The 26,113-nt window shown below is 32.6% G+C and overlaps 3 protein-coding genes and 1 long non-coding RNA gene across 5 annotated transcripts in view; 1 reads left to right on the plus strand and 3 right to left on the minus strand.

The window, feature by feature from the left end:
- Positions 1-7,871: 7,871 nt before the first annotated feature.
- LOC111707953 (kelch-like protein 17) lies at positions 7,872-13,721 on the minus strand. Its single transcript, XM_023481151.1, has 8 exons — positions 13,386-13,721; positions 13,110-13,142; positions 12,906-12,974; positions 12,711-12,777; positions 12,110-12,238; positions 8,737-8,835; positions 8,560-8,670; positions 7,872-8,257 (listed from the first exon to the last, which is right to left on the minus strand). Exons 1-8 carry the CDS (start codon positions 13,447-13,449, stop codon positions 7,954-7,956), a joined length of 876 nt encoding a protein of 291 aa, XP_023336919.1. The 5' UTR covers positions 13,450-13,721; the 3' UTR covers positions 7,872-7,953.
- Positions 13,722-14,949: 1,228 nt separating this feature from the next.
- On the plus strand, positions 14,950-21,631 carry LOC111707952 (uncharacterized). Of its 2 annotated transcripts, XM_023481150.1 has the most exons (12): positions 14,950-15,055; positions 15,887-15,984; positions 16,787-16,860; positions 17,323-17,435; positions 17,912-17,981; positions 18,197-18,328; positions 18,743-18,853; positions 18,906-18,982; positions 19,034-19,151; positions 19,213-19,264; positions 19,320-20,157; positions 20,197-21,631. In XM_023481150.1, the coding sequence occupies exons 1-12, from the start codon at positions 15,001-15,003 to the stop codon at positions 21,582-21,584; spliced, it is 3,126 nt and encodes a 1,041-aa protein (XP_023336918.1). In that variant the 5' UTR covers positions 14,950-15,000; the 3' UTR covers positions 21,585-21,631. The 2 variants fall into 2 exon arrangements, with proteins under 2 accessions (XP_023336918.1, XP_023336917.1); XM_023481149.1 differs by having other exon boundaries at positions 19,320-21,631.
- Positions 21,632-24,190: 2,559 nt separating this feature from the next.
- On the minus strand, positions 24,191-25,443 carry LOC111707957 (uncharacterized). Its single transcript, XR_002766560.1, has 3 exons — positions 25,348-25,443; positions 25,193-25,265; positions 24,191-24,778 (listed from the first exon to the last, which is right to left on the minus strand). It is a non-coding gene; the product is annotated as an uncharacterized LOC111707957 (long non-coding RNA).
- A 102-nt stretch (positions 25,444-25,545) lies between these two features.
- The window catches only part of LOC111707950 (uncharacterized), an 18,910-nt gene continuing 18,342 nt past the window's right edge, over positions 25,546-26,113 (minus strand). Inside the window, exons 14-15 of the mRNA XM_023481147.1 lie at positions 26,005-26,068; positions 25,546-25,797 (exon numbers count right to left, since the gene is read on the minus strand). Coding sequence (XP_023336915.1) covers positions 25,722-25,797; positions 26,005-26,068 — 140 coding nt within the window. The 3' untranslated portion in view covers positions 25,546-25,721. The remainder of the gene's footprint in view (positions 25,798-26,004; positions 26,069-26,113) is intronic.

The raw sequence follows: 26,113 nt of genomic DNA on the forward strand, positions 1-26,113 counted from the left end.
AGAAAACAACAACAAGTTAAAATTGCTATTAGAGAATACAGAGTACCAAAATGTATAGTGATACCAGAGTGTGACAATGGACAGTTTAAAATTGTACCTGGAGATTCAGTAAAGAATCAGACACCAGAGTACCAAACATTAAGGAAACTGGAAAAGCGGGTGGAAACTTTCAATACAAGGTATTGGAAGCCCTGAAGCAGAGGTTGGAACAAGATTTAAAAACAATGAAAAAGATTGTAAGAGTGAAAACAATGTTGAAGCAGAATGAGAAGATGGATAAATCAAAACAACGTATGGAACATCTGCAAAAACCAGTTGAAACTGGGAGAGCAACCCTGAGTATGCACACTGAGAGGTGTAAAATTTTCGAAATCATTGAAGAGAGAATAAATGATTTTATTGAGAGTGCTCCGAAATATAGTGGAAACCTGGAGAAAGTGTTCGAATGGTGCAAGAATTTGGAAACCCATCTGATTAACTACAAATGGGAAACAGTCCCAGATAATGACGTGAAAAGGATGCTGCATTTCTGAATCACATAATCAGCTAGAAAAGAGATAGTTCTGTTTCATCCTACAGGGTTAGAATTTAAGAACTATGGAACAGGAGAATTTTTTAGAGAAATGTTGAAAAGGGTCTCACCAGCATTTGAAGAAATGTTGAAAAGATGCTCAAAAGAAAAATATTATGAAAGCCAGAGACAGGAATACCTAGACAAGAGACAAAGAAGAGGACGAGACCAGAAGAGCTCATGCAGACAAGATGAAACGGAAACAGGAATACCTGGATAGGAAACAGGAAAGTGGTGAAGATACCAGAGAATATTATGCTACCAAGAGGAGCCTGGGGGAATTTAAGGATGAAATGCTCAAGGGACTGTAGGATGCAGAGTTGAAGGACACATGCCTGTTTTGTAAGCCTAAGGAACCAAAACAGAAAGAAGAGATTAAGGCAGTACTAGACTGACAGTTATCTCCTGATAGACATGAGTTCAATAGTTTTGAGATGATAGAAAACAGCAAGAGAGCGGATAAAATGTGGGAAACAAGAAACAGTAACACTGATAGTTCTGTGACGGTAGAAAATGCACTTAAACACCAAAATAGTTGGCCGCCAGCCAGATGTCTCTGCTACGATTACACGTGGCAGAGACACCTAGCGGAAAAACGTCGTTTTTAAGTGTATTATTGTATATAAGACAATAACAAATATTATGAAATATTAACTATATACGTATGCGTCGAAAAATAATCGATGATTTTAGGTTGTAATATCTGAATGATTTGTTTGAAATTAAATTGATTATTTTACGAATTTTGAATTTGTATGGACGCTAGTGCTACGTTCTTCAGTATATAAGTCATTTTTAACAACAAGGCATCTATGTTGTCTCAAATATATTTATGATTATATTTCAAATATAGATATATTTTGTTTAGGTTGAAAACAGTTTATTTGATCTATCCTACCCAGCTACACTAGTTGCTGGACAAATAGGATTCTCATTGTTTGAGGTAAATATTAGATAAGGGAGTGTGCACTGTTTACGAGAATTCAAGGGTTTTAAAGTAACTATAGAAATTTCAAATGGTTCCATGCCCGATGTATAATGGTACCCTTGAAACCTTGATCTGATCAAAAATGTTGAAGATATTGATGTTTTTCTGACTAGAAAAGTTGTTGATTCTGATCATTTTTCCATTATTTCTTATAAGCAAGAAATGCACACATGTCGCTATTAAAGAAATTAAACAGTTTTAATGAACACTACTTTAATATATAATTTATAGTTGATCAGAAATAGTTTTTAAAGGTAAAAGTAAATAGTGCATTGACATCTTTGCATAGAGGGTCACTTAGGACAAATAATATCGAGTAAAAAAAAAACTTAACATTTGTTGTTTGTTTAATGTTAAATTAAAATACACATATAAAATAATGTTATTATGAGAAGACGTCCTTAATTCTCATTTAAAAATATCTTTTTGAAATATGTTTGAAACATGTCTGAAATGTGTTTGAAATATGTTTGAAATATCACCAGAAAGTTGCAAGATTGTCTCAAAATTCCAATTTTTTTATTTTTTTTTATTTTTTTGTACTACTGGACTTTTATCCGGTGAGAAACCCTATGGCTTGTTTCTATTCTATGAGTTTCTTTGGAAAAAAACTAAGAAATCTACTTTTCTTTATTTGTAAAGTGTCATCATCAAGTGAATAGTTCCACGTGGAACTAACTACAAAGAGGTTCATCCTGTCTGTTAAAACATATTTTTTAATGAAAATCTGTCGAAATTAGCACAAGAGCCCTTATATACATGAATATTTAAATATGTACATATCCTAACAAAAAAGTGTAAAATGCAAAACATCTAAATTTAAGGGTGAAATTGGTGAAAAGTTAAGATTTGCTAGATTTTTACCCAAGACCTCCAGTTTACCCAGAACCTCTAGTTTACCCAGGACCTCTAGTTTACCCAGGACCTCTAGTTTACCCAGGACCTCTAGTTTTCCGTGGCTCAGGACAATTGTTTAGTTGAGAGCAGCTTTAAATTCCATTCAAATTTTTACTATCCAGGGGTGAAATTATTCAGGGGTGAAATTATCAAGTCGTTTTCAAAATGTCTGAACTTTCTTAATTTGTTAAACAATGTTTTATAAATTTATAGGGGAAGATAGACTAATAAAGGAATTTATTTAAAATGTTTGAACGGGTTAGTGTCAAGTTAGGGTAAACCAATTCTAAAGGTTTTCATTCACAAAGCCAGCCTCAGATTAAACTAATCTACATAGAATCGTATTATTTTTAGATTAAAAGATTGATATCAAAAGTGTTTTTAAAGGGAGTGACCAGCTGGACCTAAAGTTAAACTGAGAGTGCACTATTGTAGATAAATTTGTTAGGATACATTTGAGACCTATAAGACGTTTACACAGTGTACAATTGTTCAGCAAGAGCGCACATTTCTGGACGCTTAGTTTTGAAATTGATTTTTAACCTCTTAAAAATCACTGCACTCTCTGCTCAACTACCATTTCTACCCAGGCACTCCCTTTAAAGTATTTATTTTGTTTTTGTTTTCAGGAGGAGGTGGCAGTGGTTAAGCCCTACGCTGGTTGGGCAATGCTTGTTACTCAGGAACAAATCTCAATTTTTTCTTCAACATTTTTTTAAATTCCATTTTTTTACTTTCTGTTCTCTGTTCTGTTTTTTTGCATACCCCCCCCCCTTCATCCTTTTTTTTCAATGTTTAAACCATTTTTCTCTAACTCATTAGCAAAATCTATAAATGTTTTAAAACCAGGATATCAATTTATTTATGGTCAATTCTAACACTTTTTCGTGATTTAACCAAAACTTTGAGCTTTGTTTGTTTGTTAGGAGGTAGAGAAAAAGAATAAGAAGATTATTTGGGTAAGACAATAAAAAGTCTTAATTAAAAAATGTTGCAAAGATTTCACTGAAAGCTAAGGTTACCAATTCAAGCGGAGTTAACTTGGGCGCAATTGCGAGCCCTGAAATTCCGCGCACTTCCGTACAATTCCGCGGAATTTGAGCACAATTCCGCCCAATTCCGCGCAACGGAAATTTAATTGAAAACTCTTTTAAAAGCTCTCGTGAAGTAACAAAATGAATCACATACTTGTCTTGAACATTATGCTCAAGTATTTAATGCAACAAAATTTGACTTTAGATATCCACAAAAATGTATTCAAAATCCGCAAATTCAGTTTATTCTATTACTTCTGATCATTTTGATGTAAAAAGCTTTCTTCCTGGTATTGCGCGCTACACCAGGAAAAAACCTGAATTATGTGTCAAAGTTGATGGTTGCCACTTCAAACATTCAAACAATAAAGTTAATGTTAACGTTTTTTGTTGTTAAAGTTTCATTGGAAACTGACTTAAAATGTAATAAATTCATGTATTTCTTGATTTTTGATCCATTTTTGATGGTAACCTTAATTGCAGTAGTACTTGATCATAATGTAGAATTGTCCAAATACTGCATATATACAAATATTCTAATTTTGATTCTTTTCTAGGACACTATTCTACATAGAAAGGAAGAACGTGAACGAATTCGACAGCATCGAAAAACTGGTTGGAGAAATTAGAAAATTAAATATTCTTCCGTACTGTACAAATCCTCGAAGCGCGTAATTTACATTAGAAACTGTACAGTAGTGTAAGTCATTCTTTGAAAAACAATATCATACAATGATAGGTGAGCTTTAAAGTAAAATCGAGTTTCGATAACATTTTACTTAAGGCCCCCTTGTTGACCCGAAGTGGTGCAGGTTTCTAAATCTAGAGATGGGCATTGTGTTTGTGAACGATGATGTCGTTCAGAAGAAAAATACGTAAGAATTGGACAAACGACTTGGATCGTTTAGAGAAATGATTACAAACAATCGTTATTAAAACAAACAATTTTAAACGATTGGTATTTTTAATGAACAAAAAACGATTTTGTAATTAGGATCATTTCAGATCAAAAAACACTGTACTACTGTACACTGAAATTACAGTACACTTAATAAAGCAATGTGCAGCACATTGTACATTGTACACAAAGTAAAGTACATTGTAATGTACACTGTACAAAGTTAAGTACAGGACAGTGTGCAGTATATTGTACACTAAGCAGAGTACAGTACAGTCTGTAGCACAGTGTACACTGACAGAGTGCGGTATAGTGTGCAGTACAGTGTACACTGTACATAGTGCAGTTCAGTGTGCAATACAGTGTACACTGAACAGAGTACGGTACAGTGAACAATAGGTACTATACTATACAGTGCATTCTACAATTAGAATTATATTTTGAGGAAGGATCGTCTACTAATCAATTAGAATTACATCTTGAGGTAGGATCGTCTACTCATCAATTAGAATTACAACTTGAGATAGGATCGTCTACTCATCAGTTAGAAATACATCTTGAGGTAGGATCGTCTACTCATCAATTAGAATTACATCTTGAGATAGGATCGTCTACTCATCAGTTAGAAATACATCTTGAGGTAGGATCAGTCTTCTTATAAACAATGATCAGTCTCAAATACAGGGTTACGCACTAGGATAAGACAACCAGCTGCAAGAAACCATGAATGTAAAAAGAACTAAATGAATTCTGTACAGTCGTCTCTGAAGTCTCATCTTCTGGGGGTACCCTGTATGTGGAACATTTGTTGTTGTATTGATCTCCTGTATATTTGTTCTAAAATATTTGTTTTAAAAGTCTCTTGTTTTCTGTATATGACTGAGCATGTTATGGTTCCTTGTATGTAAGATTTGAAATGCCGAAATGGCAACAAAAAAAATATCCATGTGAAACTTAAATTTAAACTTTTCAATTGCGTGAAAACTGTTTACATATATGAGTTTAGCTGTTAACTTAATCTTTAACTGTACCATAATTATTTACAACGATAGCATGCTAAATAATGGTTTACTATAATCTCTATATCTTTGCAACCAGATGTTTTATATCTTTGATATTTCAAAGTATGAATTCTGCTAGATCTATTAAATAGTCCAAGATTGGAATATCAAAGGTTTACAGATTACAAAGATATAGGAATTAGAAAATTTAAAATTGTTCGAGGACTCATTTCTTTTTCTGAAAATTTAATACAAGTGCATTAAATTTCCACAATTTAATCCTGGGACCTCAGGCCGAATTTAAAGAATTTGAGCAGCAGCTTAAATTTAAGCCGCGGCTCAAATATGGTTGGTTTCACCTGAGAAAGGGTTAAAGGGAACTGTTGAAGAAAACTTTTTTTGTTGAACAGAAGGAATTTGGAATTATGTCAACATTTACTTTAAAGGGATGTCATTAGATGACGTTTCATTCAGAAATGGGCTATTCACAATGCTGCGCGCCATTAAACCTTTATCTAATCAGTAATGTGGAAGATATTGCGTACTTCTAGCTTCAATAGTTTTACTCCTTTTTTCTTATATTGCCATGTGAGAATTGAAAATATAGAGTCACTTGAAATTACGCACACGGTCCCTTTAAACATGAAAGTTATTAATATCTATATATTACAACATATCCTTATCCATCCCATATCATTTTAATAACGTGCATGTTAGAATTTGAAACAATGCCAATTACTGAAATCTAATATATCAATTTCTTCCAAATATTCATCTTATATTAAAATGAAACTAGTATTGTCAGTATTGTACACGAGTGATTAGTAAAACAAGCTTTCTTACTTCAGGGGGAAACAATTCGTTATCGTATCACGGCTCAAAAGTGACATTTACGAATTACAGTTTTCTCCTGATGTTGTCCAGTTATACCTAGGCTTTCTTTAATATACAGGTTAAACAATTAGAATTAAAATTATAAAATTTGATAGCTGAACAAATTGAAAGAATCCGTCGAAAAAAATGTTGAAAAACATATTTTATTTTGAAAAGGCATTGACACTGACCAAATAATTGATTTAAGTATTAAAATTATAAAAATAAAAACTGTAAAAAAAGATGTATATTATGTTCTTTTTGTTTCACGTTTTCTACAATGTACAAATTTCATCTGTAAAAAGAATAAGTTTGCCAAAGGTAAGCTTTAAAAAATATGTATGTTAATGTGTACAATTTGTCCTTCAAACATTTAATTCCTTTCAATTAAAGTGCATTGCTAGGGGGAGGCGGGTTATGTAGGGAATCTTATGGTTTTTGATTGACGTATTTAAGATTTTTGTATCTTAAATATGATGAAATTTGTCCAAGTTATTAATTTTAAAAAAACCAAAACCATAAGCATTAGCTTTGGACTATGCTACTATGTGACAAGAGCTATTTGTTGACATATTCTCTACAATTTCTAATTAAACAATATTGACTACCCCCACCCCTTTCCCACCTTTTCCTCCCACTTCCCCCCCTTCCCCTCCCTTTTCCCCTTTCCATGTCTTGGTAGGGAGATGTTACCCTGCAATTAAAATGTTTACAGTTTTGAGCTTTTACTTCTAGTTAGACATTTTACCCATGAGAATTTAGTAATGATGATTGACCGGGGGATTTATTGACCTATTTATTTACTGTAACCTAGTGAAAATAAAAAAAAATATTTTGTAAACTATAAATTGTAAGTTTTATTAAAAAATTTTCTTCAAACCTCTTCTGTCCATTTTGGCAATTAAACCACTTATTTTTACATATATAAAATTTCATGAAAAAAAATCTGAAGATTAATAGTTTGCTGTTAAGGGGGTGACCAACTATGAGGGGAATGCTATGAGGTTGGATTCTCCAATAGTCTATATGCCAATAGGTCTGCTGAAAATTTGAATTTGCGCCCTTACTTACAAATTTTATAGAGTAAAACATCTGACCATGATCAATCCTAATATTTCATTCAATCTTAGCTCAACTATCCATCCTTGCTGATCACTTCCTTTTAGGACTTTTTATTTTAAATACCCTGATTTGATCTCTACATATATGTGTTGTATATGTACTATCGGAAAAATGTAACTTTTAATGTTTGAATTTAAAGAAATCAGTTTTTTATGTATTCTTTAGTAATATTGTTCTGTATATTTTTTGGAATAAAGATTTTCATCTTATTAATTTTTTAATGTTTGTCCCATAAAACTTCATAATTTTGAGATTTTGCCACAAACTCTGATTTTCTTAAATCTAATATAGCAGACCTTAAAAATTTCAAACTATTTTGACAAATAAATCATAAAACATAAGTTTTAAGTTTAAAAAGTTTACACTATCAGGTTGCAAAGATATAGGGATTATAATATTTGATGTTGTGGCAAAGACTCAATTCCTTTCCCAAAATCTTGAATATCCATACATATAAATATTTAAAGAGTCCATTTCTAAATTATCATTGAAACCCAGTGATCAGTTTATTTATGTTTCATTTATTCATATTGATGTCAAATAATCAAAACTTATTTTATGTCGTAAATTCAAAACTCTGAACACGGCATGGTGACTGAACTATGGTAGAGATGACCCTCTTCTAGGTTTACTCTTCTCCATTCTTTACCATCAAACACTTCAGCTGAGTACTCTGTTCCATATCCCCCAAATACCATCAAGTCTCCATTAACGACCTCCATGCTCACAAAGTCTCGGGAAAGCTGGAGGGAGGGAAGGCGGCGCCACTCAAGAGTTTTCAGGTTAAGAGCCTCAACGCTATCTCCTCCATTAGGAGTTATTCCACCGGCAACAACAATTTCATCGCCGTAAAGTACACAGTCATGGTCAGACCTTTAATAAACGTTTTCTTATTTACATCAAAAATCTACTATTTCCTCAAGATTGTACATAAGCTATATACAACTCACGAAATTAGCGAGGAATGTTTTTAAAGCATTGTTAATCGAGGGAATTAGTGGTTAAGTAAAATTTAATACTTGCAAAAAAGTTGATGAACACTGTCTTTTGAGATGAAAATGCGCGAATTTTTTCACAATTGTCTTTAAGACCAATTAGATAACTTAACATCCCTTTACTGGAAGAAGCATGGGTCACTAATCTAATGTTAATCAGAAGGCAGTAAAATTATTCACCTTGCTGCTAGCATGTTGGGTAAGGTTGTCCATCCGTCCAAGGTATGATATTTTTCAACATAAGCTTGGATTTTTCCATCATATCCACCCAACAAAACTATTTCTGAATCACTAAAATAAAAAAACAACAATAATTAAGATATTTCAAAAAATATGTTTTGATTATCTAAGAATTACCTGATGGTGACTGCACAGTGGTTGGATCTGGGTGATCGTAAACGATCTTTAAGAATAATCCAGGATGTTCCATCAAACTGTTCAATTGTGTCAAGATGTCTAAAACCAAGGTTGTATAATAAGGTTAGTTACTCGCAATGCACTCCAATGTACGGAAAATGTCGTCTCCTAAGATAGATAGATAAATACCGAATATGACGTCACACAGTTTGGTATTGGAAGGGGGGTCAGCCAAAATGAGTTTATTCCATAAATCTCTTATTTATGTCAAATGAACCTTGGCAGCATAAGCATTTCTTTAGGAGAAAGTCTCTAAGTTGTTTAAATATTATGTTTTAGTGCAGAATTTCGACCGAAAACCCGCTACTTCATTGAAAACTCTTAAAATAGGATTTTTTAACACGCTACTATGACTAAATCAAGGTTTCAGCGTGCTCCTGGCGCCTCTGAATCTTTTCTATATGGTTATTAAAGCCTATTTATATATTTAGATTATCCCAAAACCCCTCTTCTTTCTTGTGCTTTTGCTATAAAATATATGTTTCTCTTCCGAAAAGCTCGCTGTAACAAAGACAACATATAAATAAATTGCGGGTTTACAGGATCCATTCTAGGATAAATATATAAACTGGAACATTAATTATAAATTGAAAGCATTATAAATCAATGCTAGCTACAATTCATACAGTGAAACCCTTAATAACGAATACATCGAAAGAATTCTTCAAATGTCGTATTCTTCTCTTTCTGATAATGGAATGTTGCAGATATTTATTTTTTTAATTGAATGATTATATGGAACTCTTTAAAACTGTTTCCGCATATTCATGGCTATTTATTTATTTTCGCAAATACTGAAATTTCCGTAATATAGTATAAAACTCATTGAAAAATTGTCAAGACGACATTTGAAAAATTCTTCCGATGTATTCGTTATTAAGGGTTTGACTGTACAATGTTTGTAAATTAAAAGATTATCAGAATATATTCAGTTTGTCCATTCTCACCATGAAACACAAAAAAAAACCTCCCCTCCCATGACCCCGTAAAATACCCCGCTATGCGTCACTCTCGCCTCTACAATCAGTGACGTCATGTTTATCCTTCTATCTTGGTAGATGACATTTTCCGTTCATTGGAGGAGGGAGGGAGTCCAGAGTTCCTCAAATAGTAATCACCGCCACCCAAATCTGTTTTGCGGCAAGCGCGCTCCTCAATTGGTAATCTCCACCACCTCAAATAGTAATCAGCCCAAAAAAGCATAAAATTAAATCGTTTATTTCTTAGAAATAAGACCATACTGACCTCTTTTAATGGCCCTATGGTGTACAATATTGTTAAAGCTTTCTTTATTGCTCCTTAGTTTCGAAAATAAATCAATAAATATGCCACACTAAGTGCTAGAAATATATTACATTTTTTAGTTTCAAGTTTCGCTTTAAGAATGTTTGCGCATTTTCCTCTGAATGTTGTTTTAAACTCCTTATATAATGAGGAAACTTTAACCCATTATTAGACTAAATACTTAATTTTCAGTAGTTGGTGTGATGAGACTAATTTTTCAAACTTTTATGTTCTTTCTATGCATATAATTAGTTTTGTTGTAGATGTTGAACTCGAGTAGGCGAATACAAAAATCTAAACACTGTAAAGGTTTTTTGAAAATATCTTTTAAATGGAGATTGATCTTACTTTGGGCGCGATGAGATAATTTTTAGTAAATTTTAAGTCCTTTCTATGCATATAATTAGTTTTGTTGTAGATGTTGAACTCGAGTTGGCGAATACAAAAATCTAAACACTGTAAAGGTTTTTTGAAAATATCTTTTAAATGGAGATTGATATTACTTTGGGCGCGATGAGATAATTTTTAGTATACAGGCAGCCCGACCTTTTTTGTATCTTGACGCCAATCATGAAATGCAGTCATTAAAGTGGCGAATTGGATCTAAGATTCGGCTAAAATGAACTGTGTCTTGATTCTCAGTTTTTGTTGACCAAACAAATCTGAAAATAATTTGAAAATTTAGTTTAAGTCAAGACAGATGCCGTAAAACCCCGATAGATGTCGAAAATTGTGTTAAAAGTGCATTAAATTCAAATCACAGAAAACAAAATTTTACGGTGATTACTAATAGAGGTGGTGGAGATTACCAATTGAGGAGCGCGCTTGCCGCAAAACAGATTTGGGTGGCGGTGATTACTATTTGAGGAACTCTGGACTCCCTCCCTCATTGGAGCTGCATCGAGCGTAACTAACCTTATTATACAACCTTGCTAAAAACTAAGTTTATGACATATCCGTGTGCCTCGCTAACCACTGCTCAGCGAACCAGAATTTAGCATGCTCTCATTTAAAGCACTTGCATTCTTTTTAAGGAATTAGCTCTAAAAGTGAGTATTTTAAGCGCTCAAAATAACATATTGCTCTTAAAATATGTAAAATATTGCCACTTTCAAATTTTTTGTTCAGGCGTCTAGACATAACAAATATTTACATGCATATATAAGGATGGCACGTAATTAGGTCGAGAATAACTCATTATTTAGGGGTGTGCAATTGTGTGAAATATTTCGTAAATCATGTTACAGAAGCAAAATTGTATTCTTCTTGGAATTTTTAGGTATAATATTAAAATGCAATTTTTACAAAAAGTGACTCCCTCAGATTAGGTTTAAAGATAAAGTGAAAATCAAATTTTTAAAAGCATTTTGAAATTCTGACTGAAACCGAAGTTCAAAAATTCAAAGAGTTCAAAATATTATAAATTTGAATGAGCTGTGGTCAAAAATAGTTTTTTTCCGTCTAAATTTTTTTGTTTTTCCGGCCAATTTGCAATATTTTTAAATTGTTGATTTGATTTAATTTTGGGAAAACAACCCTATTTCAAAAATACCCATGTATTGAATATCTGATAAAATTTTAATTTTCATCTGTATTGATGGTTTTTTACATTTTTTATCATTACAACCATGTTCAGGGAGTCATTTCAGATTATTGTAAACATTTTATTTTCAAAACATGGCAATACAAATTCCAAGTAGAATGCAATATTGCATTAGTAAAGTTTATGAAAAATGTCATAAATTTGTACACCCCTACTATGGTTTTGATGTCGCTGTAATGTTACTACAAACTAAAATGTGTTTCTATGCTGAAATCATGATATACTTAATTTTTAAAATTGGAATGCATCATATCAATCACTGAAAGCGTTGGTCAAAACTTAAAATCTACAGTAAACTTTTAAGTTGGTCTCCAGAAAAGGGAGGGGTCAAAAAATACTCTTGACCCCCCTTCCAAAGGGAGGGTTTTCGACTACTCGCCCCCCCATCCTGTATCCGCGCCTGTTAGTTGTTAACCCTGTACTTACTCTCTGACCACAACCCCTCCTACTGCTAGAACTATATCCCCAACCGAATTCATTGTAAAGTATTGTCTTTCCATATTCATCTCAGCAACTTCTCTCCAAGATCCAGCTTCGTTCCTCCAACAGGATTTCCTGGAAAAGAACACAGATGCAAGTTAGGCTGTATTGTTGATTATGATAGATCCTTAGTGTCATAGATTAATTAACAATAACAGATGAACACTAGTTGTCGTCATTTCTAGAATTAGGGGTTTTTCGCTCACAATAACCCTAAGGCAGAAATCCAAAGGAGTTACGCGTATGCTCTATTTTTGTCTTGTCATTTAACGCAACATGCGCGTATCTCTTTTGGGCTTTTGCCTCAGGGTTATTGTGAGCGAAAAACCCCTAAATCTTGAAAAGACGACATCTAGAGTTCTATATGTTCTATATGTTAATTAATCTATGCTTAGTGTGAATGAGTCCTATGTTATTTTTTATTTTCTTTTTAACCTGTACGCAATTTATTCAGTTTTAAATATGATCCGTTTGTTCATTTTAATAAATGAAGGGTCAATTGTCATTCCGTGTACAGTCCCTTTAAGAAATATGTTGCATGTACTACCTATACTTTCCTAAACTGTATGCATAGCCTCCACAATAGTACATTTGTCCTTTGTAAACTGTGGCACCTGAAAGTATTAACATGGATTGTTGAAAATATATTTTTTTAAATTATATTTTTAAAAAAGTTAGAATTATTAATGATGATGATGATGATGATGATGATGATGATGATGAATGATATTGATTTAGATACCTAATCCGTCCAGATCAGTATCAATATCTTCTACATCAAGTTTACAGGGGTAGGATTCAACTTTAGTGCCTAGATTTTGTTATTCATTATCAATAATGATCACATTCATTAAAAATGATTTTATATTATAAAGGCATGAACTGGCACCGTCATAAAGTAAGAAATTCAACTTTATAAAATTGAATACAGTAAAGAAATTCCTACCATACCAGCCACCAATCAGCACTGCGGTTTCTTCTGATGGCCCAAATATCAGTTATTAAAAACATGTATTTGAAAAAAATATGTAAGGCCTCTTCAAATTAACAAAAATATTTTATTCCTCATAAAACCATTTATTTACGTTAACTTATCTAGCTAAAAAAACTTCATAATGGTAAATAAATGATAGCTCATAAAATGACAATTTTTTAAAGCAAATGAGAACGAAAAAAAATGATATAAGTAAAAATGATTGAAATTTAGATATTTTGATGGTCCCTAAATATATATTCCTGACTTGTAAAAGTAAAAAGATTGTTATATTTAAAATACTGCCCTTCATTTCCTGCTCTGAAAAAGCTGTATATGTATTTGTAAAACATAGGCGGGGCGTTTATATATGGAGGTTGACTAGCTGATTAATTGGTTCATTGGTTCATTGGTTCATTGGTTCATTGGTTCATTGGTTAATTGGTTCATTGGTTAGTTGGTTAGGCTCCTCAAATCGGGCACTAAGCTGCAAATAATCACATAAATGGATATATTTCAAACCTGCAATAAAATGCAGGTATAGTAAAAATAAATGACAATGTATAAATGTAGTGGAATATTCAATAATATATCTTTCTAGTTTTTTTGTGTCGGAGTGAAAAGGATTTGAGAGTTTAATGGAATAGTTAAAGCATTTGTAAACACTTCTGAAAATATAAACTCGGATTTTTAAAGTGGAATTTACTTTGGATTGCAAAGTTATTTATGAATTTGATCTTTCACTTTTTAAACGTTTCACTGTTTCGATTTTTCTTTTTTGGGGTAAAGAGGTAGAGTCGGAGAAATTGTTTGGTTTGGTTTTGGGGCTGGTAAAGACGACATTACGTGAGGGTGGGGGTTAGAAGATAGGTTTATGGTCAACAACATTATACTTACTATTAGATTCAAACTTATGTAGAAACAAGTTTGTAGAGATAGGCATCATTTTTATGAATAACCGAAATTTTCAAAACAAACAAAATTTTTCATGAACGGTGGTGTTGATTAAAATTATTGATAATAGTTTGCATTTTTTTAAATCATCCAGACCCTTAACGAGCGAAATTTTAGAATGAACTTTTGAAAAACGATTGTTTGTTTCCTTAAACGAACTATTTGTTTTAACTCACTCGAAAAACGTTCATTAATTTACTGAAAGAAGGATTTTTGAACTAACTTTCAAAAAAACTTTCGAACGATTTTATTAAACAAAACATTTTACTGAACGAACGATCAACGACATCGGGTTGCAAAGATACAATGATTAGAAAATTAAAGTTTGTGACTGGAGCTTGCATTTTCTTATTGAGGTGGAGAAAAGAACAAAAATTCTTTAAATTTCTAAAATAACGCAACTGAATATATTTTCTCCTTTCATACTTGTGCGTAAAATTAAAACAAGAAGAGTTACAAGGTCAAAAAGTCGTACCAGTCTACTTAACTTTCTGTTTATTAAAGGCCAGTTTTTTAATAAAAAGATTAATAGAAATATTGAGAGTAAAAAATGTCTACCCTTCTTCACATAATTGATAAATTTAATTATACATTCACAGAAAAGTATTTGTTAAGTTTACTATTATGTAACTTCAGTTTTTTTACTTAGTTCTTAAGTATCCTTATCTTAGAGATAAAATACAACAAAGAGGGAGATGGGTAAAATAAATGTTTCTTTAATAAAGATTGTTTGTTTTGTAATTGATGGCCCCCACAATGCCTTCTTATCTTTGATTTCTAAAAAAGGTTTACGAGAAAAAAGGAAATGTTTTTATTAAGATGCTCATTCTTTAAGAAGTTTTTAAGGAATATTTTTTATTTTTATCTCCTCAGATAAGAAAAAACAAGTATTTTCCTAACATGTCAGTAAATGCTGAATATGGGGAAACCCGGGAAATTTCTCTTTTATTTGACAATAATATCAGGTAATTGAAACAATAATATCAGGTAGTTGAAACAATAATATCAGGTAATTGAAACAATAATATCAGGTAATTGAAACAATAATATCAGGTAATTGAAACAATAATATCAGGTAATTGAAACAATTAAAGTGCAATGATTCCATTCAAAATAGGTCTAGTGCATCATAGGATGCTCTAAAAATATAATTATTTACAATTATACTTTTGAAGGAAAGGAATTGAGTCTTTGCCACAAACCCAAATTTTCTAATCCATATATCTGTGCCACCTAATGGTAGACATTTGATATTTCAAACTTAGATTATTTGATCTTAAATAAGTCATAGTTTGAAATATCTCAGGTCTACGATTTGGGGTTGCAAGGATATAGGGATGAGAAAATCAGGGTTTGTGTCAAATACTCAATTCCTTTAAGGGAATTTTGCTTATCAAGGTTAAGTAAAATTTTTAATTTTCTCGAAAAAGTACAGGGAAAGCCAAAAAAATGTAAATTATCGTTGTCTTCTTAAAAATGAAAATTTTCAGGAAATTCTCATGCATGGTATTTTTGAAATATTTTGAAATATTGTTTTTTTTGTTTTTTTTAAACTCATATAAAACAACAAAAAATCCGCAAAAATTTTTTCCTGTCAAATTTAAAAGTGAATAAAAACAACTGTGTGCTAATAGAAAATTGTTATCCAAGCATACGGCAACGAAAAAAACTGTTAGCGAACGGCAAAAACCGTTAACTAACGGAAGGTTCAGTTCTTAGTTATAGAACAAACGGCTACTAGAAAAGTTATTTTTCGAAAGATTTCAACTATTTGTTAACATGATAACATAAATTAGAGGTTTATGGATTTGTGAACAACACTTTTCATCGGTCCATACAGTCCTGCAGTGCAGATTGTGTTATCCCTCCTGGAGAAATATGGATGGTAGACCAGGTAAAATTAACAATGCTGTAAATCAAAGCAAAAAAGTTAAACTTTTGACCAATAATAATGAGTGAGAATCAGGTGTTAATAATATATTATACTTAATTTAATTTTTTAATATATTTATGAGGTAAAATCTTAACTAAATAATGAAATTATACTGTTCTTTAATGATTAAAATATATTTACAATTTAATATTTTTTATGACAAGACTTAAATAAAATGCAGAAAAATCTATCATCTTTGTTCTCCAATTTACAATAATGTGAAACTTAGATTCGATTTAAGTAATTTTGCAGTTAAATTATTCTTTAAAAGATCTTTATTTTCAGTGATTCAAATTGTGAGTTTTGTGTTATTTGTAGATAATTAATAATACTAAAAGTGAAAGTGAGCTTTGTGCCCAAGGCCAGAACACATCAATGATTTAACTTTCTTGAATGTACGAAAATAGAAAACCTTGCATATTGTCTTAAATCAAGTCAATGTTTTAAGTAGCAAAAGATATATCAAAATAGAAAATAGTTAAATAATGGAAATTGCTGTCTTTGTAATACTTAATAAAACATTGCTTATGGTTTTCATTATTCCACTTTCAATCTAGGAAAGGACTCTAAAATCTAATCTTTCAAACCAGTTTTCACAACTCACATATAAAATATTACAATCACAACACACAAATCACATATAAAAGGCTAATATTTTAGTTTAGTTTTAGTTCAATGGAATATCTTAATAAAACTTCAGTACTCATTCACAAACAAATATATGCACCCTTGAGTTTTGTAACCTAGTCATATATTTCTTTAGAATGTGGATGTAAACACAATAACTGTTCATGGGACCTTAAAATGGGACACCTCCAAATCTGACATAACACTCAGGTTTTCCAATACTTTTGAAAAAGAGAATTATTGTAAAAGAACTAAAATTATAACCATGCGTGGATTGAGATGGAATTTTTGAGCGGGTGTCACGGTAGACTATAGGGTCAATTTGAATTTTAACCAGAACAACCCCTTAATGATTTGTGGCAGATACCGCCCCGCCCCTTTCCTATGCTGGCTCAGTTTCACGTTGATGGCGCAGCCAGACATTTTCCAGTACCCGGCCTATCATACGCCCACTTTACCTACCCGGCTTTTAGCTTAGTTTAGAGTGGTGAAGATATGAAGATATACAACTTAATCTCAGTTTGTTTGTAAAATAATTTGGAAAAGGACAACATAAATATTAGAAACAAATATGGATATAATCCTCAGTTTTGTCAATAAACCCTGCAAATATTTAAGCAAATAAATTCATAAAGTAAAAAATATCCATGCATGGAATGTGCAACATTTTAGGACCAATGGTCTCCTTGTTGAGCAAGGAGGATTGTTTGAACTTGGAACTGATGAGAGCCCAATGATGGAGAAAGCTACTATCTACATAAAGGATCCTCATGATCAACCTGGTGGTAGGAACATTGATAGGGACTGTAAGTCTAATTTAAAGTGACCATTCATTTGCAACATTATTTTAAACATTTTACAGATCAAGGATGACAGACGTTTCCTTAAGTGGTAGTATATAAATATTCACATTTAAATTTTTAACAACTAAAATCTAAAATTTTCTTTGTTCAAGACAGACGAAAGAATATTTTGGTTTTTCCAGGATTAAATGGGCCATCACCCTTGTTGAGTTCACATAGTATGGAGTACAAAACAATTTTACGGCTTTTAACGCAGCGTTTTAGAGATATCCACATTGAGATCTCTGTCCTCGATCGATGATCAGTTAAAGGTATAGAGGGTAGCATTGTAAATTTGGGATGGCCCCGTTTTAAATGAAAGGTCACTTAAAATTACGCTTACAGTCCCTTCATTTTATTATTTTATTTATTTTGAAGTCTTATTAAGAACATATTTAACTAGTAAACAATAATTGTAGCTTCTCATCCAAATGTGGGCCAGAGATATTTGGCTGTTCTTGGAGATGGTAAAATAAGTTTGAGAGGAAGGTATTTCTACTTAAAATAGAGGAATTTTCCTATTTTTTTCGGAAATTTTATTTGGCTTACAATTTAAATTTTTCCCATCTAAGAAAATTTTTAAATATAATAGTGTTGGCTGCCGGCCGACCATAAGAATCAAAATCTAATGAAATTATGAAAAAACTTTATAGTGCTCTATGGACCTATATTGTGTTTCCTTATAAACTGTTTCTTTTGTTAAGACCACTAGAAAGAACATGGAGTGAGCTTGATCGAGATCATGAAACTGGAAGCACTGAACTGTACTTGAGAGATGACCCTGTTAACATGGGATGGAGAGTGGGTGACAGGATCGGAGTTGCAACTACCTCCAGGTCATTTAAGTCATAGTTTCCAGAGAACGAATACTATCAGAAAATAATACGAATTAATGTGAACACTTTTTCGGGAAATTTAGCTAACATAATTTAAGAAAAAAAACGTAACAATACAAAATTTTTCACAACAAAAAAATTCTGCAAAAACTAGAAGTGTCCAGGCTGCAACAGTTAACAGGAACTTGTGGAAATCTCTGCTCAGAGAGGCTTTAGAAAGTTTATTTTGTTATAAAAAATACTTCCTCTGCATTTAATTCAATTCGAAAAAAATTCGTATATTTTTGCAAAATGTTTACAATTTTTCGCCTTTTTTGCAAGTGAACAAAATGCAAAATATGTTTGCAAAAAGATTTCCCTTTTTGTTAGAAATGTGCAGTCAACACCTAGTGAGATTATCAATTATTTTTTCAGAGGTGAATCCACACTGCATAAAATCACTGAGATTACATCTAATTCTGTCAAGCTTGATTCTCCACTTAAGTCAGTACATTGGGGAGGGTTTAGAGAAATCCAAGGTCACAGGTAATCTGTTCCAGAATCATTCAGTTTATCCAGTTATAAAATAATATTCAAGGTTCTGGATGGCAGCAGAAGTAATAAACATGGAGAGATCAATTGTCATTACTGGAGACAGTGATAGATTTACTGCAGGTAAAATCCAGATCATAATATTCTTGTCAGAACTTGCATATTTGTTTCTAGGCTTTGGATGGCATGGAGGAGCATTTATGGAAGCTCCTGTGTTTACTGGAAAAGTTGGCATTTATACAACTAAATATGTTAGAATGGAGCAATGTGGCCAACTTGATGTGCTTGGACGGTAAGAAAATTAAATATATTTGTACAATAAAAAGGCTTCAATATTTGATTTTTCTTTGCAGTTACTGTGTGCACTTGCATGTTATCAGAGATTGTAAGGACTGTATTGTAGAGGTGATCAATTTTTTAAAAATTCTATAGTTTAATAATTTTGTAAATCTATTATCAGGGTAATGCATTTGTTGAGTCCTACCAATCTGCTGTTACTCTGCATGGGGTAAACAAGGCCTTGATTGACAAAAATGTTGGATGGGACAATAGAGGAGTTGGACTATACACCGAAGATGGAAATGAAATGTACAATATGATCAGTAATAATGTCTTTATCTGTCATGATATCTTCTACTGTAGAATAGAGTGGCAGAACTCTCTAGGAGTAGGACCTGCCCAAAAAGAAGGGGGTATCTTTATGTTTGGAATGAAGAATGATGTTATTGGTAACCATGTTGTTGGCCATGAGCACGGAATATGGACAGAAGGAGCATCCCAACCTGATGGAAGACCATTTGGTTTTTCTAATGGGCTTGTTTGCAACCAGCATACACCTTTTGGAAAAATACAAGGAAATGTTTTCCATGATTGTCAAAGATTTGGATCTTACTTTGACTTTCAGTATCCAAGAAACGTTATTCAAGATGAGAATGGATTAGTTTCTAAAATGCCATTTGGACCGAAACCAAGTTGTGATGAGTTTATGGAGGATGGGACAGATAATGGTCATGTCAACTTAATTGAAGATCAGTTTGACTGGCACAACACTTTTGTTGGAGGATACTTTATGGGAGATATTTCTTTTGTGCGTTATACAAGTGTAAACAATGAGCACGCCCTCTACTGGAAGTTTTCAAAAAATTTTGCCAAATCTGATGCATATCATGTTAAAGATTCCATTATAGTAAATGACCCCAATGATATGGTCCATGGACAGTTGAAAGTTATGTTACCAGGGGGTTCATTTTCCTTTAGAATGAAAAATGTTACTTTTGCTGGCGGCCCCTTTTTACCAGGTGGAGGTGTACTTAATACACCACAGCATTGTGGCCTAGGGGAGTACAACCACGGAACACCAGGTGCTAAATGCAATGTTGAAGTTTTACTTGAGGAAGTAGATTTCAGTGGAGTATTACCAGACCATGAAGGGAAGAAGGTGCTTACATTCTTTGGTGCTAGTGAGGGCAATCCAGTGGCTCCTATATATATTTCTAAGGATGATTCGCTAGGTGGTTATCAGTCTGTTGTCAGCAATTACTTAAATGGGTTTGAAAATGTTCCTGGTTGTTCGGGTCCAAATGAACTTTATAATGGCTATGTTTGTGATAAATCTGTAAAAATCAGAAGGTTGACAATTTGGGCCCCAGATATGGGAGATTTGACACTAAAAGGACCTGGTTATGATGTAGCACCAAACTTTAATCACCCTGTCCTAGGAAACAATGGTGGTATTTTGCATTATGAAATTGATCAAAACCATGTTCCAAGCCATACTAAACTTCTTGGAGGAGGTTATGCAGCCAATGTTGTTATTGGCGAGGAATACACACTAGAGGGCCTGCATTGGGTTGGAGAAGACATTGTTGTTGAAGTTTCTGAACCTTTTCTCGCAGAACATTTTGGTGTTGACAAAGACAAAGAAGGGATATTTTTTACTTTAAAGGTTACAGATGGAAAAACAATTTCTTGTTTTCCAAATGCAGGAGAATCGCGTAAATTCCATGGATCTGATCATATAGATCAGCGTGCTCTTAGGTCCAATAATATGGGAGAATGTTCTGTAAAGTTTAGAGAAATAGCCGGAGAAGCTCTTAAACCAACAATGCCGACTATTCCACCATCTGGAGATTGTGGATGCCCAGGAGCAGAGTATGATGAGAGCTGTGCTGGAGGGGGAATAGGTTGTAGTGCCTGTGGAAAGGATTTTTGTAGATATTGCGGAGGAAATGGATTTCCTCCTTGCAAATATGGGTCAACAACTCAAGGTCTTCCAACTACCACAGAACAGCATCCAACTCAGCCAACACAATCATCTACTCAGTCTAGTGAACCAACACAAACTAACCCTTCATCTACAACAAAACCAACTACAGCACCACCAAACCCTGGTTGTGGTTGTGACAGTGCTGAATATGATTCAAGATGTAGTGATCCTTCTAACGACCCCTTCGGTGGTTTAGGATGTTCAGCTTGTGGAGAGAAGAATTGCAGATTTTGTGGAAACACACCTTTTCCAGATTGTTCTGGAGGAAACCAGCCAACATCACAACAAACCTCAACTGAAGCCCCACCAATCCCTGGAAAATGTGACTGTAATGGAGCAGGATATGATGAAAGATGTGAAAATCCAAGCACAGATCCGTTTGGAGGACTTGGCTGCATGGCATGCGGTATTCCTAAATGTAGGTTCTGTGGAACAGATAATTTACCTCCCTGTCTGTAAAACTAATAAAAATCCTTCAACATTTTAATAAAATTGCTATTTTTCAAGTATAAGTATACAAAAAGGGTTTCTAACACAAGTTGTTAACAATTGTTTACAGTTGTCCAACATTCCAATCCTTCAAAACTTTCAGAGTGTCTTTGTCTGATACTCACTTACAATAAGTCATTCATTTTCCCCCTTATCATTTCATTACAATAGGCAAAAAAAAAGAAGAAAAGTCAGGTCAAAAGAATAAAATGTGCAAATTCACTTTAATAATAATGAAGTCATCTTCTCATGAGTATAGGCTCTCCAACAAGCTACTAAATCTTGAAAGTTTTTCTACAAATGTTACATTGGAATGCTATACAGAAAAAAAAATTTATACAGTGATAGTAAATATCCTATGTTTGTTCCTCAGCTCTTGAAAGATGTTTCAGAGCAAATCACTAAATTCAACTTCCTCAGATCAATACTAACAATCAAAATCATTTCAAAAACCAGAGCTTTAAAGGAACTTTAAGCTTAATTTCAAGCGACCCTCAATTCAAAGATGACAATGCCCGGTGTACAAAGGTTCCTTTGAAAATGTTGTAAAGTATGAAAAAGATATCAATCGTTTTGTTTCTTTAAACTGTTTATTTTCATTTGCGGTAAAGTGACTAGCACATTTCTAGTAATAAAAAAGCAATGGAGAAACTCACAGAAATATACACAAGGTTTCAAGGGTACTATTGTAAATCGGGCATTGCCATCTTGAACAAGGCTTCCTCTAAACATAACAGTTGAGAGATAACTAAAAGAGTCTATCACAGGGTGTCCCACGCAACATGACATGATATTATATCAAATGTTATAGACTTTTTTCCATTTATTTCGTTATCAAACTCTTTTACTCAAATATATTTTACTTTGAAATCAATTTTCTATAAAATGACTGCCATGTTAAATTTCTTACTATTCTCTTTTGTATCAAAGAACTTAACAAATTATGGAAGAAGAATTTAAAACTATTCACCAACTGTCATATTTAGTGGGACACCCATCTTTTCAGGGGTACACTATATTTTGTAAAATATTCAGATCATTGGATAGCAATCAAAGATCAAGAAGGATTTTTAAAGAGACAGACCAGCTATGTAAGGTAGTTGAACTGGGTATGCAGTGTTGTGGAAAACTTCTTTCGGATTCATTTGAGACATTTTAAATTTTTTAAAGATCTGTAAATCCTGAGATTGAGCGCAAATTCGACGTTCAAAACTCCTACTTTTGGGGTGGATTTGTTTTAAGAATTAGTTTTTTTTTAATTATTAAATAACGACAACGAAAAATAAAGTAAGAATTATACAGTAATGGTTAGGAACATATTTCTCAAAAGAAATTTGTAAATAAATCAATGCTAAAATCGATTATTTCGTTTTCATTATTATATTGGATTTATAATTTTCTTTGAATTTATTCACAGATTTCTTCAAATTCTTTAAATGTCGTCTTTTCAATAATAAGTCTAGAAAATCTGAAAAAACTTTGTGAATAATGAGAAACGTCTGTAGTTTAATGTAGAACTTTTTTACATTTTATGTCATCGTTATTTAATAATTAAAAAAAAACTAATTCTGAAAATGTATCCACCCCCAAAGTAGGAGTTTGTAAACATCGAATTTGCACTCAAACTCATGATTTACCGATCTTTAAAAAGATTATTATGTCTCAAATAAATTCGAAAGAAGCTTTCCACAACACTGCATACTCAGTTCAACTACCTTACATAGCCAGTCACTCCCTTTAAGTCCTAACTCAAATGGCATCTTTAACCCACTCTAAAATTTGCATGATCAGAGCCAGTACAACATGTACTGTATATGCACTCAGTTGTACTGTACAGTCTGGACTACCCAGTGTAAAGTTAATCCAACACGTTTTATGCAAAAATATCCTGGCAAGGTCACAATGAGAGAAATCTAGAATATTTAATATGTAAAATGGTTCATGTTAAAGATAAGAACAAGAAAACACAAGCTTAAATAACTTTATTTGCAAAATTAATAAATTATATAATTTTTTAACTAGGAAATAGGTAATATAAGAACTTTTAGAAAATGCAAGTTAAATTAGACATATTTGAAATCAAAGAACTATTCACATCTAAGGTTATAAAGTGGGGTTAAATAGAATTTAAAAAGATTCTGAAATGGGATTAATAAGAATCTTGAGAAATACAAGCTAAATTACAACTGCTTACATCTAAGATTAACAAGAATCTTATGAAGAAAAAAAACATTAAAAATATTGGATAAATTAAATTTTACAATAAATATTAATAAAATTCCTGAGAATAAAAGCTACATTAAAACTTCTAAATGGGATAAATAAGATATTTAAAATCAATGTTTTCCATGAACAAGTTTGTGCTCAAAGCTGAGACCTCAGAAGCTTAAACCGGAATAAAACCTGGACTCAGACTCGGATAGAACTCTAGTCAGGATTGGTTCTGATTCGACCAATGAGAGACTGCTTAGAAAGCTTTCTCTCTGTAGTAAACAGATCACTGTGACTAGGAGATGAAAATTTTCGAAAATTCAAAATTTACGTAGATACATTATTTTCATAGTATGTTTGATTTCAAACCTTTGCTTAAATTTGACACTGCAAATAATTCCCAAGATTTTAAATGTCCAATATAATGGTTCTTACGAAATTTACGTTCATCAGATTTTGAAGACTCAAACTTTAAAGAGCAAAAACCAAAAACGATTGGATTTTGATAAACTTAAGGCCATCCAAAACCGAAGTCTCGAGTTGAACTTTACTTGGGTCTTAGCAGATGATATGACCAGAAACCCGACTTTAAGACCCAACTCTATGACAGCCTGTGTCACGTGATTGACAGCTGCAAGCTCTTCGGCTGGACTTAGTTAGGCCCTATGAGAATAAAACCGACCTTGGTTGGTTTTATTGGAGAATAAGACTCAATGTTGAGTCTTGTTCTCATAAAACCCGGATCGATTTCTACCAAGAAATTCGCCAACAGGTTTACTCATGTTTAACTTTTAAATCTCGGCTCTGGACTGTTTAACTTGACTAATAAATCTTATTTAAGGAGGAACAATATCTACAGGAATTGCTGTTGCACCAATTTCATTCACAGGGTTAGAGATAAATGTTAGTCCAGTATCAATCCAGGTCAAATTATTCAAGTCAAGCTTTTCAACCTGAAATGTGAATTATATTTTTTAACTCTTGTTCCCAACTTTTTCTCATTTTTAATGTTCACAGAAAAATGTGGAACCAAATAATGGGATCTAGGTACATTTAGGGGCTTGAAAATACACTTTCTGTGTCATTGTGAACCTTAAGATTTATTATAAAAATAACAATAAAGGGGACTCCCCCTCCCTGCACCCTCTGTTTTGATAGGGATAATTCAATGTTGTTCTTAAAGTAAAAAAGAATAAAAAGAGAAAATTAACTTTGTGAAAAAAGTTTTACTGTTTTACAAAATATTCATAGTAAAAAATGTTTCTAAATTGCAAATCAAATAGTTTTTTTTTTTTGGCCAAATCTTTATATTTTTTCATGTTTTCATTTTCATCGCCATCTTGATTGAAAAATAAAAAAAATCCAACCTTCCCCGTAGGATTATTCGGACCACCAATAACAAATACTCCATCTGTAACAGTGACAACAACATGCTCCGTCCTTAAATGCAAATTAAAATCTTCTGATATTCTTGACAATGAATCACTTTAAGTATAGTTAAATTGTGGTATAGTAAACTTACCGTGGATAAGTTAAGTTTCCAATCATAGTCCATTGCCCAACTGAGGGTTTAAATATTTCTGCAGATTCTAATAAATGAGATGATCAGTGCTCAGTCTTCTTAGAAAATAAAATCATTGCATAAAACATGGTAAAATAAAATCACTTTATTTAAGAAAAAAAAGAAGTTAAGATCAATTAATCATAATAAATTTTAAGTTACATTTAATTTAATTCAATTGGAATTCCGTTCGAATTGCGCCCAAATACACTTGTATTGCTTGGAATAGTGCGTAATTGCGTGGAATTGCACGGAATTAAATCCCCTTATGTTGAAACACAAACTAATTTGGAACCTCTCCTTATGCCAATCTTCTGAGATTGTTCCTTTTATTATTACAAATTACCTGAAATGATATCATATTCAGTAACCGTCTCCTTTAATATGTTTATAAAGGACTTGTCTGTGAATCTGAGAATTAATCAAATAATTAAATAAATTATAGTAAAAAGACAACGCAATTAGATGTTTTACGAGTAAAATAACAACTTAAAATTGTAAGAATTCTTAAGTAGAAAATTTGATATGACAGTAATTTTCATTTACACTTTTTCATTTCTTTTCCACATGAAATGCCCCCCCTCCCCTCTCAACTACCTCTCGAACACCTTAACCTACCTCATTGCACAGCTGGCTTCTTCAGTAACTTCAGGGGTTAGCATTCCAGGATGGCTAAGACCATCTGTGATAAAGGTAATCATAAATTAAGTGTGGGGGGGGGGGTGGG

The sequence above is a fragment of the Eurytemora carolleeae genome, unplaced genomic scaffold (assembly GCF_000591075.1).
Source record: "Eurytemora carolleeae unplaced genomic scaffold, Eaff_2.0 scaffold711, whole genome shotgun sequence".
Lineage (NCBI taxonomy): Eukaryota > Metazoa > Arthropoda > Copepoda > Calanoida > Temoridae > Eurytemora > Eurytemora carolleeae.

Excerpts from the sequence above, each read along its gene's own strand:
- LOC111707952 (XM_023481149.1), top strand. The coding sequence starts at position 15,001 with ATGCTGAATATGGGGAAACCCGGGAAATTTCTCTTTTATTTGACAATA. Across the intron at positions 15,056-15,886 it reads TTATTTGACAATAATATCAG|AGGTTTATGGATTTGTGAAC; the intron begins GTAATTGAAACA and ends AACATAAATTAG. Across the intron at positions 18,983-19,033 it reads CAGTGATAGATTTACTGCAG|GCTTTGGATGGCATGGAGGA; the intron begins GTAAAATCCAGA and ends ATTTGTTTCTAG.
- LOC111707953 (XM_023481151.1), bottom strand. The coding sequence starts at position 13,449 with ATGAAGGGCAGTATTTTAAATATAACAATCTTTTTACTTTTACAAGTC. Across the intron at positions 8,836-12,109 it reads GGAGGGGTTGTGGTCAGAGA|ACATCTTGACACAATTGAAC; the intron begins GTAAGTACAGGG and ends CCTTGGTTTTAG. Across the intron at positions 8,671-8,736 it reads CACTGTGCAGTCACCATCAG|TGATTCAGAAATAGTTTTGT; the intron begins GTAATTCTTAGA and ends TTTTTATTTTAG.